This window comes from Muscardinus avellanarius (assembly GCF_963383645.1).
Source record: "Muscardinus avellanarius genome assembly, chromosome: 19".
Lineage (NCBI taxonomy): Eukaryota > Metazoa > Chordata > Mammalia > Rodentia > Gliridae > Muscardinus > Muscardinus avellanarius.
Window position 1 is genome coordinate 838622 of NC_137805.1, and position 17956 is coordinate 856577.

The window sequence follows — 17956 nt, forward strand, 5'->3', positions numbered from 1 at the left end:
CCCACCCCATCCCCTCACCCACCCCATTCACATTTATTTCTAAGAGTTCTTTAGATATTTGGGATAAAAGTCCTTTGATATATGTGATGCTGGTTTATTCTTTACCATGTACTCTCTACTCCAGACCATGTAGAAGAGGTTATCCCATGACCAACTCAATGTACTATTAACTGGGCTAGGCGATATCATAAATGTAACAGGCTTCAGATATGGTCCCTTGACGGAGGACACGGACAAAGCCCGAGGAACAAAAGGTTCCGAAAGAGTTAAAGGAGATTCCAGGAAAGGTCAAATTCTCCAAAACTCTGAGTGTGACCATTGTCCTTCCCGAATTTGCCCTCTAAGGCCCACCTACAAGCCAGGGGGCTGATCTTAAAAACAAGACCTGTAATCATGGGGCTAATCACAAGACCTGTGATGTCACAAGTCTTCCTTTTGTCTTGCTTATGATTGGTGATTTACATGTCCTTCACTTAATACCCCACTATTGTTCTTTGGTGTTTACACTTTTCCACTGGGATCTGATGATTAATTTCACTGGAGAAGGGTATAAAATCTTGGTTTTAGAGAATAAACTTTGTCAGTTGCTCATAAAAAAAAAAACCACAAACAAAAAATTCTGGTGAGGATGTGGAGAAGAAGGAACTCTAATATATTGTTCATGGGATTACAAATTAGTGCAAACACTTTGGAAAACAGTATGGAGGATCCTCAGAAGAATGGGAACAGACCTACCATGTGATCCAGCAATCCTACTTCTGGGTATCTATCCAAAAGAATGGAAACCAAACTACCAAACTAATGCATGTGTATCTATGTTCAGAGCTGCACAATTCACAGTTGCAAACTATGGAACCAGCCAGGAATGAGGAGAGCTCAGGCCAAACCACCTGCCTTCAGGTCTCAGCATTTTCACAGAATTTATAAAAACAGCAAGAGAAGTCAAGTCAGCAGAGGCTCCTGCTCCCTCGAGAAAAGCACCTGCAACCACGTGTAGACACAGACAAACCCCGCGAGCATCTGCCACTGCCCTGCCCTCCCAAACTGTTCAGAGGGTGCCAGACACTATTTGACCCTTGGAGTCTGCCACTCCGGAGAGAGATGAGTTGTTTGGGAGCTTTGTGACATCACTGCTTGAAGCCTATTTTAGGAGCATCAACATCTATTTAGATTCTCAAAGACAGGCTGCTGGAAGGGACATTTTCTAAGAGACTTTGGGGAAAATATACAGAGCCGTCTAAAATGCTGGCTCATTTAGTATGCAAAACACTCACACAAAAGCTGTCTATCCCTGCCCTAGAAGTTCCGTTTGGCGGGCGGGCCCCTGCGCATGTTTACACAAGGAGACACAGCACATTACCAGACAAAACTTCGTAATTTGTACTGCTCCTCTTGCTTCTGCAGGCTGCACAGGATGCATCCCATTTTTAAAGAAGTGTCAGAGTTTGGCTTCAGCATCTGGGAAGAGCATGTCCCTTAGCGTGCAGACGTTGAAGGGCTCTCCCCAGCCTCAGGTGAGCTGCGCAGGACACTGCACAACTGCGCTGCTCTCAGCTGCAGAACCTCTCTGGCCCTCCACGCTGCCCTGCCCTACCTTGCAGCGTGCACACTCAATGCCACACACAGGGTTACACAGCGAGCCACTCGGACACCTGGAGTCTGCCCCAATGCATACGGTGTGTGTGTGTGTGTGTGTGTGTGTGTGTGTGTGTGTGTATCTGCTCATGCATATTAATCATCTCTCATTGACTATTCATAATAGACAATGATATAGAAGCTATAATTGCCAACTATCACAGTTGAAATTAACAAGTGCTCTGGTGGTAGGGAATAGGACAAGACACAATTTTGCAAACTGTTCCCTGGCAATTACAAATAAACATAACTGCATTTCGTTTAAAGCAAGGTTTCTCAGGATAATCCTTAATGTGCCTTAGCAAAGTATGAATTCACTTTCAAATATTTCATAAAATTTCCGATGACATAAAATGCATTTAATGCTGTACATAATGATGGCATATTAAATGATTTTTACAGCAAGGACATGCTTCCAATCATGTTCCTAGAATACTGAGCACCACACAAAGTTGCAGGGGAAATACTTTTTGTAAGAATAAAGTGTAGTGCCGGGCGTGGTGGCGCACGCTTGTAATCCCCACGCTCGGGAGGTGGAGACAGGAGGATTGCACTGGTTCTAAGCCAGCCGCAAAACCCTGTTTCCAAAAACAAAAAAAGTATAAAAATAGGTCTGGGAGTATAGCCCGGAGGTGGAAGGGCTTCCAGGAGTATAGCCCGGAGGTAGAAGGGCTTCCAGGAACCCAGGTACCACCAAAATAAATAAAATAAAATAAAATAAAATAAAGTGTAAACATTTAAATTGCAGGCTGGATCACATAGAATAGCCAGGGCTTGGGCCAGGGGAGAGGCTGCCCTGCATGTGAGCAGCAGAGCATCATTATCAAAATGCACTTTTTCTTCCAAAGAGAAACTGGAAGGAAGAGAAGCAGCAGTGCGCCACCTCTTCACTGTACAGATGATGCGCTGCAGACATTTCAGAGACCAGATTGCTGAGCCAACTGTCACAGGTGACTGCGGGCGTGTGTCCGGACTCCAGCCTTGTGCTGGGTGTCAAGAAGGCAGAGATCTGCAGAATGATCCCTGGATGGGAAACTGGGCAACAGTAGAGCTTGCTGGTTATTGTTTTACGTCCTACTGCCCCCTCTGGCCTCTGTCTCACGCAGTAAGCAGGACAGCTTATTTATTTAATTAATTAATTTATTTATTGTGTTCCTGAGGATTGGACTCGGGTGCTCCACCTCTGAGCTGCACCTCCAGCTCTAACTTATTTTTATTTTATAACAAGGCCACATTCTGGAATTTGTTTACTGCAGATATATCATTAGGCAGGCACCAAGAGGTATAAGAGGTAATCTTCGACCTTAGAGACATGCAGAAACCTAATGTTCAAATCCTATAAAAGGTAAACCTGGAGATTCGGGGATGGTTATATCTTTAGTCTATTGAAAGTCATTGTAAGAAAGTGGTCAGTTGTCTTGTTCCTAGAAACGTGTTCCCTCCTGGGGGCCAGCAGAATGCGGTGTGCGGAGTGGATCCTAACTGTAGTTTTGAGGTTGTGGTTGTCTTGTTAGTCATTAATAATACTAATAGTAACAGTCACTTTCAAGTTCTTTAAATACCAGCAATACGGAAGCTGCATGATAACCCTCAGTGGGGGCCATTGTTAAGTTTCCTCTGCGACCCACACAGGAAGACACTGGCTCAGCAGCGCTGTCTGTGGCCGCGAGGTCATCACGTGGCCGGGCATGCTCTTTCTCCTCATCTCTGATACTTCTGACATTCATACTAGGTTTAAACATGCATTTCTAAATTCACTTAAGATTTACAGTTGGAGCACACATTCTGTCATAGCTTTAAAGGGAGTCACATGGACAGTTCTCTTGGGGTGCACAGTAGGGTGGCGTGGCCTGAGCTGTGGGCTTCTGCTGTGGTGGGTGACGGCTAGTCCTGCTCATTCCACGTGGCAGGTGTAGCTGATCACGCTATCTCAATAGAGTCTCCATAGAAAAACTGCTTTTCAAATTGACTCCTTCTCTGGGAAGATAAATGCTAAGGAAGCCCATAAACCTGACGATCATCGTTTTCTTCACCTCACACACCATTCCCGAGTGGCCCTGCTTGACATTGAAAGTGGCAGTTGCCAGGGCTGTGAATTCCTTTATCTGAGCCGCTTGAAAGCATAGCTCAAGGTGACCCTGCCAAGTGGTACAGCCAGTGCTGGGCTGCCCTCTAACACTCCTGGCCAGACTCTGAGTTCTTCAGTAAGCGTATCTGCCCCAGGCCTGACTCCCTTGCTCTGAGAACAAGTTAGAATGGGCAGGCGGGTGAGGGGGCCGAGGGGCTGAGGGAATGCAGCGCCGTGCCTCCCATGACTTCCAGGCTCCCTTCTGCTCCAGCGGACACCCTTTAGACACTATAGTTTTGATGTCCAGGTAATGCTTGATGAATATATTTCTTTGTTGCTCAAAAAGTACTGATTATGTGTCTAAGTGTCTAAGTGTTCTAGGCACTAGAAACCCAACAAAATCTATGCCAGGGTAGCTTTCTCATTTCCTTTCATTGGCAACAATGCTTTTGAGAGTGGATATGGTTCCTGGCTAGTTGTGAAGTGCTGGGACAATCCCATCTCTGGGTCTCAGATTCTTTAGATAATGGGCATTAATTTCAGCGTTCCCTCTAGCCCCAATGCTACATTGGTGTGACACTGGAGACCACCTGCCGTTCATCTCATGATTCCATTCTCGCTCTCTTCCCTCCCTCTCATGGTGTCTCCCTCTGGCCCTCTAACACAAACACACAGTGCCCATCAGGCTTGTTTTAGAAAGTAAGGTCTGAGACAAAATAAACTTTTAGTGAGAAGGTCCCAGGATATTGCAAACTATTCTCCTAAATATTTAATAGAGCTAGCTTTTTGATAATTGAGAATACAGCTGATTTGCAAGTAAATGTGGATAATACTCCAGTAACATTGTCATGAGGGAAGCGCTGGTCTATAAAGGTGTGGACAGCATTCAGTCTCTCTCTCTCTCTCTCTCTCTCTCTCTCTCGCATTCTACCTCTGAGCTACATCCCCAGCCCTTTAAAAAAAATTTTTTTTTGTTTGTTTTGAAGCATGATCTCCCTAGGTTGCAGAGAATCTTGCTAACTTGCTGAGTTTGGCCTCTATTCTGTGATCCTGTCTCAGCCTCCCAAGTCCTGGGATTACAGGCATGCACCATCACACCCAGCTAAGTCTTCCTCTTTGCAACAAGGGACTGAGCCCAGTGGAGCTCATTCTGTTGGAGTGAGACCTCAGCTCAAAAACTCAGGATCTGCAGGGTCCTTGGCTCACGTGACAGAAATGAATATTCCAAGCAGTAGAGCTCCAGCAGTGGTTGACTGGAGTAGTCTATAGGAAAAAACAGAGCTCTGCAATGATTCACTTGGTGCCACTCTGGGAGTTCAGTGAGCGGATGATGTGGATGCTCCAGAAAGGATGCTCATTTACTATGGGAGGATGCACGCTCATGGTGTTTGCCTAGGGAGGATGCTGGTCCATGGAAGGATGCTTGCTCATGATGTCCACCTAGGAAAGGATGCTGGTCCATGGAGGGGTGCATATCCAAGGGAGGATGCTTGTCTGTGAGAGGATGCTTTAGGTCAGGGGAATAGACTGTTTGGAATTCATGTAGAAATCAGGCAATCATTTCATCTTACATCCTAAATTATTATCTATTTCCACACATGTAGATGAAAGGGAGAGGAAAAGTTCCCTTTGTTAAGTACCAGCTTTACACTGTGTGTCGCTAAGCTTTCCTCCCAGAAACCTGGTGAGGAAAAAGACATTACCACCATTTACTGGCAAGGCATGAGAGAAAATACTCTTATTTAGGGGCCCACAGATCAGATAGAATTCAGGGAGTCTGATAATTTGAATTATAAAAGATCGGCATCTTAATGGTCACTAACCTATACTTAGTTTCTATTTCATTTGCAAGTGCAGGTCACACTGCAGAACACTACTAGTGCTTCCCCACACCTTGTCAGAGCCTAGAGATGTCCACTTCCCATCCCAGTCCCTGCATGGGTCTCATAGGAGCCTTTTAGTCATCATCACTGCTCTGAAGTTATTGTGGACATTAGATTTGCCACCAGAGCCTTTTGCTTAAGGTATTGATAAAAAAAAGAATTTGTATACTTGGGTGTGGTCGTGCATGCCTGTAATCCCATTATTTGGGAGGCTGAGGCAGGAGGGTAGCCTTAGCAGTTTAGCAAGACCTTCAGCAATAATCCTGTTTCAGAATAAAAAACACAAGGGGCCAGGGGTGTAGCTCAGAGGTTGAATGCACATGTGTGCATGCACATACACACACCAAATTTCATCACAAACTTGCCTTTTAAAACATTTTTTCTAACTGGCATTCAATATAATTTGCTTTCTTTGTAATCATTTTACATAATAAGATTAAAAGCATTACACTGAAATAGGGTGTACAAACTTCATATTGCCAAAGGAGGTCAGGAAGGAAAGGCTGAATATGGCCAAAAAAGGTTTTAGAGAGGTCAAAGATGTCTAAGCCAGTGAAAACAAAATCTGAACCCAAGTTTTGGTAACAGATAGCTACAAAAAGAGGGGATAGGGGTCCTGCCAGGATATTGATTACGTTGTTTATTGATCTCCGTCCTGGTTGCGCTGGTTGATTTGCACACTTTAAAAATGCTGGTTTAAGCCACTGAAACAGATTGAGCTCACACCTCAGAGTCTGAGTGTAGAGTCACACAGCTGCGTTCTCTGCAATGGCACTCTCTGGAGTCGTTCAGCTCTGCACCTGTGCCTGGAAGCTGGTTGTCCTCCAACTGAAGCCTGCTTTCCCTGCCATGGGCAGGGACTCTGACAGCAGTGCCCGTGTCATTGCACTATCTCTGGCCCACTTTCCATTTGCAACAGAAGAACCACCGGCCCTACTTACTCAGGGTCCTGCACGGAGCCTCCCACACAGTGGAACCTCTCGGGCACGGTTTTCCAGTCTTTAGCCATTTTCACCATGGCGCCTGCATCAAGGACCCCATAGCCAAAGAGGTGATTAAACTCTAGGCCGACCCCGTTACGCCGCCACTGATGGACCTCGTCGTGAAGCTGGTTCCGTTTGGAGGTGAGCACGGTCAGATGCTGCATATCTCGCCAGGTCAGACCCAGGCTGGGAGCAGAAGGCAGAGGACACAGAGGACAAGCGGCAGAGCAGAGGAGAGACACAATGAATAAGGTAAGTAACGCCCAGGACACAGACCCAGGAGGTTTTGGGATTCAATGACAGGTGTCCAAGCACTATTTAGAACCATTGTATATGCCAATTAAAAATATTTTTTTTTGCCTTTCTTACTTAAAATGATTTATTGAGAAACACAAATACCAACACATGGGTGTGTGTTTGTTCATATGTGTGTCTTCGCCAGATATGAGAGTGTTCGTGGCCCCGAACTGCAAAGGCCCAAATGTTCATCCACAGCAGAATGAATAAACCATTGAGGTGTAGCATATAGAATGTGCACACCATGCAGCCAAGAGTGAGCGACCTACGATCATTTCGAATAATGTGGCCACATCTGACGAAGGCTCGGGCATGGCTGCAGCGTGACCCTGTGGGTTCCCATGCGAGGCTTGGTCCTTAGTGTGGTGATCTTGGGAGGTGTGGGGCCTTTTTAGAAGGTAGAACCTAGTGGGAGGTGACTGGGTCAGTGGGTCAGCCCTCAGGATGAATTAATGTAGGTCCCATACTTGTGGGACCCTGGCTAATTCTTGAGGGTGGATTGTTATAAAACAGCAAGACTGGCTCCTTTCCATTCTATGGCTGCCTGTTTATCCATGTGATCTCTCCTCACAAGTGCGCCCACTGTGACATCGCCTGCTATATATGATATAGTCAAGGTTCCTCACCAGAGACCAAACTGAGGAGCCATTTAATCTTGGACTTTTCTTTCTTTTTCTTTTTTCTTTTCTTTTTTTTTTTTTTTTGTAGTATTGGGGATGGAACCCAGGAACATTCTACCTCTAAGCTACACCCAAGACCTATTTTATTCTTTTTTATTTTTGAGAAACGGTCTTACTAAACTGTGGAGGGCCTCACAAAATTGCTGAGGCTGGCTGTGAACCTGTGATCTTCCTAGCTTAGCCTCCCAAGAACTGGAATTACAAGTGTGCACCACCACACCTGGCTAATCTTGGACTTTTCAAAATGGTGAGAGAAACCTTTTTTCTTTATCAATAGGTAGTGTCAGGTGTTTTGTTGTAGCAAGGGAAAACAGAGCAACACAGAGAATAGACTATATGATTTAATCAGCTTAAAGTATAAAGATAGGAACAACCATCCTAAACTGTTGGAAACCAGGTGATGACTGGTTGTGGAATCATGACTAGAAGGGGACCTGGAGGGCTAGTGGGGACTGGCAGGTCTTTTTCTGTACCAGGATGCTCCTTATATGGGTGTACTCCATTTTTGAAAATGAGGCTATCAGATCTTCAAGGGCAGATGTAATATCTTCACCATATTAGTACCTCTAGTGCCCACATCAGTCCTTGGCATACTATTCACTGGAAAAAATCAGTTTGCTTACAAACACTATGGTCTTTAAAAACTAGTGTCTATTATTATTCAGTGGCAGTTTTTCAAAGTGCAGGTCATGGCCTATTTGTGAGCCAGGAAATCAGTATACTGCATAGGTGATCTTCCTGGGCTGCACATTAACATTTTTGGGGTGTTATTTAAAATCCCTTTGTTCAGGCCACATGCCAGACAAGTTAAATCAGAATTTCCAGGAATGCGACCTAGGCAATGAAAATTGTTAACATTTCCCAGATCTCCCAAAAAGATAGCCACACTGAAAACCAGTGATTCAATGGGCAGAGCTATCATTTAAAAAATAAGTGGAATATAACAGAAGAGAATAACAGGGTAAATTGCATGTGATATTCTCATATTGATATTTTTCATGAAACTTTCTGTGTGTGTGTGTGTGTGTGTGTGTGTGTGTGTGTGTGTGTGTGTTTGTGTGTATTGGGTTGCAGTGCAGATTTCATTTTCCACTGAAGGTCACAGTAAAAAATATCAGCAAGTTCCTGAACATTCTATTCAGAATTCAAACTATTCAAAGGACAGACAACGACTCTTCTTGGTAAAGTTTCAGTACATGAAATGCTTATTGGTTTGAAGCTTTGAATCAGAGTGTTCTAATGACCCATATGTTTCTGAAAGGCAGACTTTCTTCTTTTAAGAAAAAAGTTCAAAGGATGGTTAGGGTATATTTGGGAAGATTCAAGACATAACTGGGACATATAGTCCTCTGTTGGAATGAGCTTCTGAGTTTATTAATCCCAGCAGTGTTGACAAATGAGGATATAAATGACCTGAGAGTTGGTAGCCACTAAAGTATCTTCCATGTCCACTGTGAAAATGTGCTGTGCTGACCATTTGTATGTAAGATCACTCCCTCGATGTTTCTTCTGCACATTGATTTTGGAGCACTTTGTTCTAAGATGGTACTTCCCAATGTTGGCTGCAACATCTGGGGATGGTGAAAAACTAATGATGCCAGGGTCCAGAGATTTTAATTCCACTGGACTTGTTTTTTCCCCACCAATTCCAGGGGCACTTGTTTTTTCCATGGGGCAGTATATCTTCTAGGTCAATAGTTGAGCTGAGCAAAGACCACAGCACTGGCTCCATAGGGTTTAAATCCAACTGTGTGAACTTGGACACATAGCTTTAATAATCCAAGCTACAGTCTTCATATCTTTAAAGAGGGGATAAAGTTTTGTGTATTTGTTGCAGAGTATAAATGTAGATCATATATGCAAAGTATCTAGAACTGCTCATTAAAGAGTTTATTATTATTGGTAATAAAATCTATCCCATATATTAAAATTAGAGTAAATTAGAAGAGAATAGATACTATTTTCCAATTACAGTATCATTAACAATATTTAAAAATATGTGTAGACATTTTTCAGTGTATTCAACTTTAAGACTACCACACATCCAATTAACACACTCTTCTAAAAAATTATATTTCTGATTCAAAGCTATGATATTCCAGAAAGCCATTTGAACCTTATGGATGATCTAACTTTGATTATTTCACAGATAAGACAGGAGAGATCCAGAGATGGTGAGTGAAGACACTAGTGGTTGCCCTTCCACCTTTCATTCCTTCCTTATTAAGAAAACCTCAGTTTTATTCAGAACAACAATATGGTTGGCTATAAAACTATATTTTCCAGGTTCCATTGCAATATGGGGAGGTCATGTGGCAATTTTGGCCAATGAGAAATAATCAGGAGCTACTGGGTGGGACTTCTTGGAAAGCACACTTATGCTGATGGTGAATGATTTGTGCAGAACCAGAAAGTTGAGCAAAGCTAGCTTAGACTCCAGGGCCACTTGGGCCCTGAGACCAGCACTTTCATCTCCTGGAAATGCATGTTATATATGAGTAAATTTTGTTTTCTGTGCTTAATAGGACGGTTAATCATTATCTATCAGTTAATGTAATGTTAAGATTCAACCAGTCACTTTCTTGATGTCTTAAATTTTCCACCTGACTTTTTGTGGGAAGAGTCAAAGTTTAGCCTGGTCTAAAGAGAGAAGTCTTTTTCAATTTAGGATCTTGCCTGTCAGAGAACAATTATTTCTTATCTGCTTGAATCAGAAGTTTGGACTGGATAAGTCTCTATACTGGGAACCAACATTTGCAATGCACTGCATATGTAGAGATACAAGCAAGGTTGCTCGGGGATTGATGTTAGAAGCTGTAGTTGCCTAGCAACTGCTGTCATGGTAGGGAAATGGAACTCCTCCCCAGAAGCCTGAGTCCAACTTCTCACAAGTTTCTGGTTCTGCATTCTTTTATACCATATGTGTGGTCTCTGAAGCCCAAGCGTTCATTCCTCAAAACATAAGGCCAACCCCTGGCTTTACTGGGAGAAGGTAGAGAAGCAGATGGGCAGGTGCCTCCACTTGTTCAAATCCAAGGGTATGCAGCAGTAGCAACATGTGGTCTTTCGTGAGATAAGAGTCTCCTCTTATCTGTCATTTGAGAGTTTCCCAATAAAGTTCATTTGTTGTTCTACACTGAATGGCTTTGCTCACCTTTCTCAGTGTTAAAAATTGAATTTACTATTTTTTTTCAGTACTGAGGATAGAACCCAGGGGCATTCTACCTCTGAGCTATACCTCCAGCCCTACGTTTTATTCTTTAATTTTGAGTAGGAGCATGCTGTTGGCTGAATGTTCTGAAATGCCTTGCAAGATACTTAGCTTGGTAATTTTTTAATTTAGCTAGTTGTATTATTTGAGTCAAAGAAAATAAGGAAATATATATCCTACATCTATGTGCCCTTATTTGGTATCTGTTGGTAAGCACTACTGGGTGTTGGAGTCCTCTGCTTTTTTGAGGATGTAGTTTTATGGGGTGTGTGTGTGGGTGTGTGCATGTGTGTGTCATTTAGGATCATGGGTCATTTAGAAATGTCCCACAGGATTCATAGCCTGACTATTCAGAGGCTTTCACACCCACTTCTGCCTCCATGGACATCTGGTATGTGGGTAGAGAGGCACATGTTAGTCTACCTTTCAGAGCTGGCCCTGGGCCCAGAGATGCAAACATACTTAGCCTCCAAAGCCAGTGCAAACACGCCAGCTGCCTCGGGAGCAGCTGCAGATGTCCCAGAATGCCTCAGTGTGCAGTTGCCATACAAATCAGTGGTGGCCTGGAAGGGAAGATAATGAGGAGTAAGTGAATAAATCACACTATTGTGAATCCCCAAACAATGCGAATCAGGGCATCGTCTCTTATTTACACTATGCCTAGTTCTGAAGATTAAGAGAAATTTCCCTACATCTAAAATTTACGATGAGATTCTGAGATCCGTCAAGCCAAGGCAGGCTGCCATATGGGTAATCACCTCCACAGCTCGTTTTTAGGGAGAAAACAATCCGAGAGGACTCAGGAGAGGGCCAGGATGACAGAGTCTGATTCTCTTCTATGTACAGGGATTTTCCTGGCTCACAGAGCAGCCCGGCCATGTCACCAAGCTGAGAGCCCAGAGGAGAACCTGAGATCAAAACACAAGGTGGTTCTGATTCAGTTCTGAGTCTTGCCCCCCTCTCTTGGGAAGCCCCATGAAGGAGGGTGGTGCCCCAAGATGTCACTCAGCCATGACTGCTGAACAACATACTAAATTCCTGGTTTGGGGCTCTGAGGAAAGACTGATATGTAAGTAAAATAAACAGAGAAGAAAGATTCACCAAGGTTAATTCTGCTCTTTTGACTACATATTTCTAAGGAGCTTGAAAAGTTTACCAATACACCTTGTTGCCCAGGAAGGAAGTCTTATTGCCTAAATCTGATTCTTCACCTTTTTGCTTTTTAAAATCACAAATCTTAGCTGGACGTGGTGGCGCACGCTTGTGATCCCCGCGCTTGGGAGGCTGAGACAGGAGGATCACATGGGTTTGAAACCAGCCTCAGCTACTTAGTGAGGCTCTCAGCAACTTAGTGAGACCTTGTTTCCAAATAAAATATATATAAAAAAGGTTTGGGAGTATAGCCCGGAGGTAGAAAGCCTCTGGGTTCCACCCCCAGTACCATACACACACACAAAAATCACAAATCCATTTTTTTTGGTGGTACTGGGGATGAAAATCAGGGGTATTCTACCTTTAAGCTATACCTCCAGCCCTATTTTTTTATTTTTATTTTGAAACAGGGTGTCACTGAGCTAAGTACCCGAGGCTATCCACAAACTGTGATCCTCCTGTCTCAGCCTCCCAAATGCTGGGATTACAAGCATGTGCCACCACACCTGACTCACAAATGCAATTTTAAAACATGAAATTCAGCCAGGCATGATGGCCCACACTTGTAATCCCAGCATTTGGGAGGCTGAAACAGGAGGATTGTGGTTCACAGACAGCCTCAGCTACTTAGTGAGGCCCTTTGCAACTCAGTGAGACCCTGTTTCAAAATAAAGAATAAAAAATAGGGATGGGGGTGTAGCTAGGAGGTAGATGCCCCTGGGTTTTATCCCCAGTACTGCAAAAACATAAAACAAAACAAAAAAACCCCCCAAAACCCACATGAAATCCACACATTCCCTGAGAAAAATACACAGGTGTGCCAGAGTAGGGGTTTATAGATGCGAAGAGTCCATCCAGAGATGCTATCTTTAAATTACTATGACATGTGGATGGATTCTTGGCTCAAGTGGGTTTGTGGTGTGATGTCTCAATACCTAAAATTCCTTATTCTTGTAAACGATGCGCTGGGGCAATGCATTGACAAACCAGAGGTCATCATGCCCCAACAGTAACAAGAGTATTTAAGGAAAAGGAGCGGGCATTCTTCCTTCCAGCTTCTCTGTGGAAGGTCTCTGCCTCCATATCATGCTCATCCCGGCATGAAGAAGACAGATCTCCCTTCCCAACCTGTGCAAACCCTTGGCGGGAAGGGGAGACTTGGTGCAACCCAGCCTGTCACCCAGGGGCGTGGCCATGAGGAAGCAGGACAGGAAGCGGCCTCGCTTACCACTCCGGCCTCCGGGTTCCTTTTCCTGCCGTTGCTGAAGGTGGACGCCAGCGTGGAGGAGCAGCTCTCGTCGTACAGAGCGGTCCTACCGTCGTTGATGGCCGAGTTGATGGAAATGGTCCACATGCTGGAGGCGTAGCCATCGCAGTTGCAGTCGTCGTAGCTGCCGCCATCCCCAGAGGCCCACACGTAGATGCTGCCTTTCCCCCCGCGGCCCTGGGAGAGTAAGGGAGATGCTGACGCCCGAAGCGGGCTGCGAGGGGTCTGTCCTGGCCTGGATGGGCAGCGGCAGCCCGGGTCAGGGCCCGGCCATGGAGGGTAGGTATTGGCCTGCTTCAGCAATTGAATCAGAGTCTCTACATGCTCTTTACTCTGGACCAGAAACTGTTCCTTCTGATGGGCCATAGGGGGAACTTCCCCCCAGGAGGATCCAATATAAAAAACACCTGGCTTTGCAATTTAACCTGGGATAACCAGGGAAGAAAAGAGGGAGAATCTCCTTAAATTTTACAAAGGAGCATTTTTTTTTTTTTTTTTTTGTACTAGGGATTGAACCCAGGGGAATTCTACCACCCAGCTACACTTTCAACCCTATTTAATTTTTATTTTGAAACAGGGTCTTGGTAGGTTGATGAGAATCTTACTGCTTGTGAGGCTGCCCTCAAACCTGCAATCCTCCTGTCTCAGCTTCCCAAGGACTGGGATTACAAGCCTGTGCCACCACATCCAACTGGGCAGCCTAAGAAAAGCCTTGAAGTGGGGCGAGGTGGTGTAGTGCTTGGGAGCGGAGACAGGCGGCTCCCAGGTTTGAAGATAGTCTGAGCAATTTAGCTAGTCCCTCAACAACCTGGCAAAACCCGGTTTCAAATAAAAATAAATATATGGCTGGGAGTGTAGCTCAGAGGTAGAATGCCCCTGGGTTTAATCCTCATTCCCACAGACATAATACATACATACATACATACATACATACATACATACATATTACAAAAAAGAAACAGGCCTGGGGGTGTAGCTTGGAGGCAGAATGCCCCTGGAATCAATGAATCAATCTTCAGCATCTCTCTAACACACACACACACACACACACACACACACACACAAACAAAACAAAAAAGGTACAAGCTTTACATGCTTATTCCCAAGTATATGGAAAGGAAAATGAAGAAATCTAGAGGTAATCATTATTATCTCATTGTTATATGTAATTTTTCAGTGAATATGTATGATTATATACATATTGATACTTACCTATATGTCATATATTTATATGTAGATATTATAATAATAAAATATGATTTTATTATATTATAGAGTTACCTGGAAATATATGAAAATATTTTATGTAAATGTGTGTAGATACATAGTTTTTGATTTTTCAACCAATTGGATTATACTAGAATTCTGTTAAATAGAGTATCATATGACATTTCACCTGTGCTAAGGGAAATTGAAATATAAAGATAAATTCTAATACGATACAGTAAAACATTCAGTAAAGGAAACTTGAATTATATGTAGTTACTAACTACCTTTGTTATAAGTACCTACAGTTGGTATTGCTCTTCTGTTCAAACAATATTCTTAGTGTTTTATTTTTTCTTTTTCACAGTACTAGGGATGGAACCCAGGGGCTTTCTGCCTCCAAGCTACATCCTCAGCCCTATTTTTTATTCTTTATTTTGAAACAGGGTCTCACTGAGTTGCAAAGGTCCTCACTAAGTAGCCAAGGCTGGCCTCGAACCACGAACCTCCTGTCTCAGCCTCCCAAATACTGGGATTACAAGCATGCAGCACACTCTGCTATTCTTAGTGTTTTTATCTTTTCATTTTCTTTCCTTGTCTTCAATGAATTTTCTCCTGCCCACCCCAGGAGAAAACCCACCCAGCCCTGGCCATTCACTTCTTGCTTCCTCCTCCCTCCCCTCACAGCCATGGATGGGGGTCGCCTTGTATTCACTGTCAGGCTGGGGGGGGGGGAAAGAGAAGAGCATCCCTGCTGTGAGAGGTCAGAGGGCAGCCTGGTGACACTCCAGAGTGTGAAGACAGAGGCATTGACAGACAGTGTCTCTGCATGGCCACTGGGTCCCAAGGTCCTGATTCAGAGGTTTGCCCTGGAGATGCCAGCCTGGATTACCTGTGAGGTCTGTCTTCCTCCTGACCATGAGAAATGACATTCTGAATTGCTTCTAACAGGATTGGGAGTAGCCTGTGCTTGATTGACTAGTCAATAAATATTTATTCAACTATGACCTGGGAATTGTCTTCAGCATCTTGGCAAACCTGTACTACTGAAAAATTTCACTCAAATAAGCCACTGTTCTCAGAAACCAGGACAGAGGGAAAAATGGATCATCTCTACAGTTGGTGTGGAGGATCATGTGATCAGACTTGAATTTGGGATCAGTGTCAAGAAATGGCATGTTCTGGGAGTGAAACTGATGTGAACTGGGAAAAGCTGTCCAGATGGACCACATGCAGAGCCTTGCCTGGACCAGTCCACCAGTGGGCAGGAGCGAGGCGGAGCGACCTCTGCTAGGAGGAAGTCAGGCTGAGCCTTCTCAATGCAGGGGCATGGTGGGCTGACTGTGACTGTCTGTGCCTTTTGCAGTATGACTTTGCAGTTCTACCCACCAACAGGAGGGCTTTCTTTTCTACTCTTTGAATCTAGGATGGTTTCATGTCTTGCTTTGTCTAAGAGGCTTCTGCTGGCTCTTGGACAGCGGCACCAAGACAATAAACTTGAGTTAGCTTGCTGGTTGATGACAGACACATGGCTCCGTTGAATTCACTGCCCCACCTGATAGCACCAGTGACACATGAGAGCATTTCTAGACCATTCAATGTCTAATTCCTCCAGCTGGCTACAGATGTATGAGCAAAGCCAGCTGAGTTTCATCAAGACTGGCCCAGATGAGCAGAACAACCTAGCTGACCTATAGCCCCCCCCCCCCCGGCCATGTGCAAAATGAAATGGTTGTTGTTATTTTGAGCTACTAAATTTGTTTCCTAGGGATATTAAATTTTGTTTTCCTAAGCCAGATAGAACACACGAGGTAATAATTATATATTTGCTTGTAATAATTGCGTTATAGCAACAAATGATCCTTTGCTTCTGGGAAAGATGGATCAGTAAGGAGAAAATCTTAGTTTGGGGCGTAGAACTGAGTGGGGAAGGCAACCTGGAAGAGGCCAAGAGGTGGTTAGGAGACTGAGCTGTTACTCTGGTGCCACAGCTCCAAAATGATATCCCAAGATCATCTGTTGAAATGATGCCCCAAGATCCGATTTTATCCCCACGCTTCACCTAAGCGGGGGCTAGACTGAAACCTAGATAGAGTAAGTATGACCCACATTCAGAAAATAATCAGGTAGAGGATAAAGTGACAGAAACTCAGGATGCTAACCATAGCAAACTTCTGTAGCACCTGAATTCTGGAGACTGCTGTAAGTACTTTGCATTTTAACCTATTGAATTCTTAAGGCAGCCCACAAAGGATGAAATACTTAAAGGAAGAAATTAAATAAATTCAACAAATTGGAAAAAGAAAAGCTAAGTGTTAAATAAAACTATGAATCTGTGTGGAGGGGCACAGACAAAGACTTGACCCCATGGACTACATTTCTTGAATAGTAAGATAGTGTCCCAGACACATCAATTTTACTTACATTAATCTGTTAAATTTAACATGATTCCAATACATGTTACTATAGCACATGTCACTATAGAATTTTTTAAGACCTTGGGAGCTGGAGGGAGAAAAGGGGATTTGGGAGCCTGCCCCGAGATGGAGATGGGCTGGGGAAGGTAGAACTGTGTGTGAGGTTGTCAGTGAAAGAAGCAGCATGCCCACCTGGCTGCACTGTTCATTTTGGAAATTTTTAAAATTTCAAATTGCTTTAAATAGTTATTTCTAGTTTTTTTTTTTTTTTTTTTTTGTGTGTGTGTGTGTGTGTGGTACTGGGGATGGAACCCAGGGGCATTTGACCTCTGAGCTACACCCTCTGCCCTATTTTTTATTCTTTATTTTGAAATAGGGTTTCACTGAGTTGCAAGGGGCCTCACTAAGTAGCTGAACCATGATCTTCCCATCTCTGCCTCCCAAATGCTGGGATTACAAGTGTGTGCCATCATGCCCGGCCTATTTCTAGTTTAAAAAATCTGCCTCATGGCCAGGCGTGGTGGCACACATAATTTCAGTACTTGGAAAGCTAAGACAGGAGGATTACAGATTCAGAGCCAAGTTCAGCAAGTTAGACTTCTAAAGCTTAGGGAGACCATGTTTCAAATTAAACGATAAACTATAGCTGGGGTGTAGCTTGGAGATAGAATTTCCTTGGGGTTCAATCCCAAGTATGACACACACACACACACACACACACACACACACACACACACTATCTGCTTTATGTTTAAAGTGAACATAATTATATGTATGTCTTTTTAAATCTTTACTTTCTCAAAAGAAATAATTTAGATAAAAAGAAATGAATATTTGGAGATTCTTGGTCCACATTACCATATTATGGCTCTTTATAGACATTGTTAAAATTTCTATTTTCATCATAAGTGCATGAGAATTCTATGTTCAGATCATCTGGTTATGGATTTTTTTAATTTTTATTTTTTAATTTTAATTTTAAGTTTTTTGAGGAACTGGGGATTGAACCCAGGGGCATTCTACCTCCAAGCTACAACCCCAGCCCTATTTTTAATTATTTGAAACAGGGTCTCACTAAGTTGCAGAGGACCTCACTAAGTAGCTGAGGGTGGCCTTGAACCTACAATCCTCTTGTCTCAGCCTTCTAAGTACTAGGA

The 17956-nt window shown here is 43.6% G+C and overlaps 1 protein-coding gene across 2 annotated transcripts in view; it reads right to left on the reverse strand.

Moving 5' to 3' along the window:
• The window catches only part of PCSK2 (proprotein convertase subtilisin/kexin type 2), a gene marked incomplete at both ends in the record, with an annotated part of 308819 nt that overhangs the window by 13840 nt on the left and 277023 nt on the right, over positions 1 to 17956 (reverse strand). For both annotated transcript variants that reach the window (XM_080716067.1, XM_080716066.1), the window contains 3 exons: positions 6528 to 6755; positions 11220 to 11320; positions 13138 to 13353. In XM_080716067.1, the coding sequence (XP_080572193.1) occupies positions 6528 to 6755; positions 11220 to 11320; positions 13138 to 13353 (545 nt within the window). The remainder of the gene's footprint in view (positions 1 to 6527; positions 6756 to 11219; positions 11321 to 13137; positions 13354 to 17956) is intronic.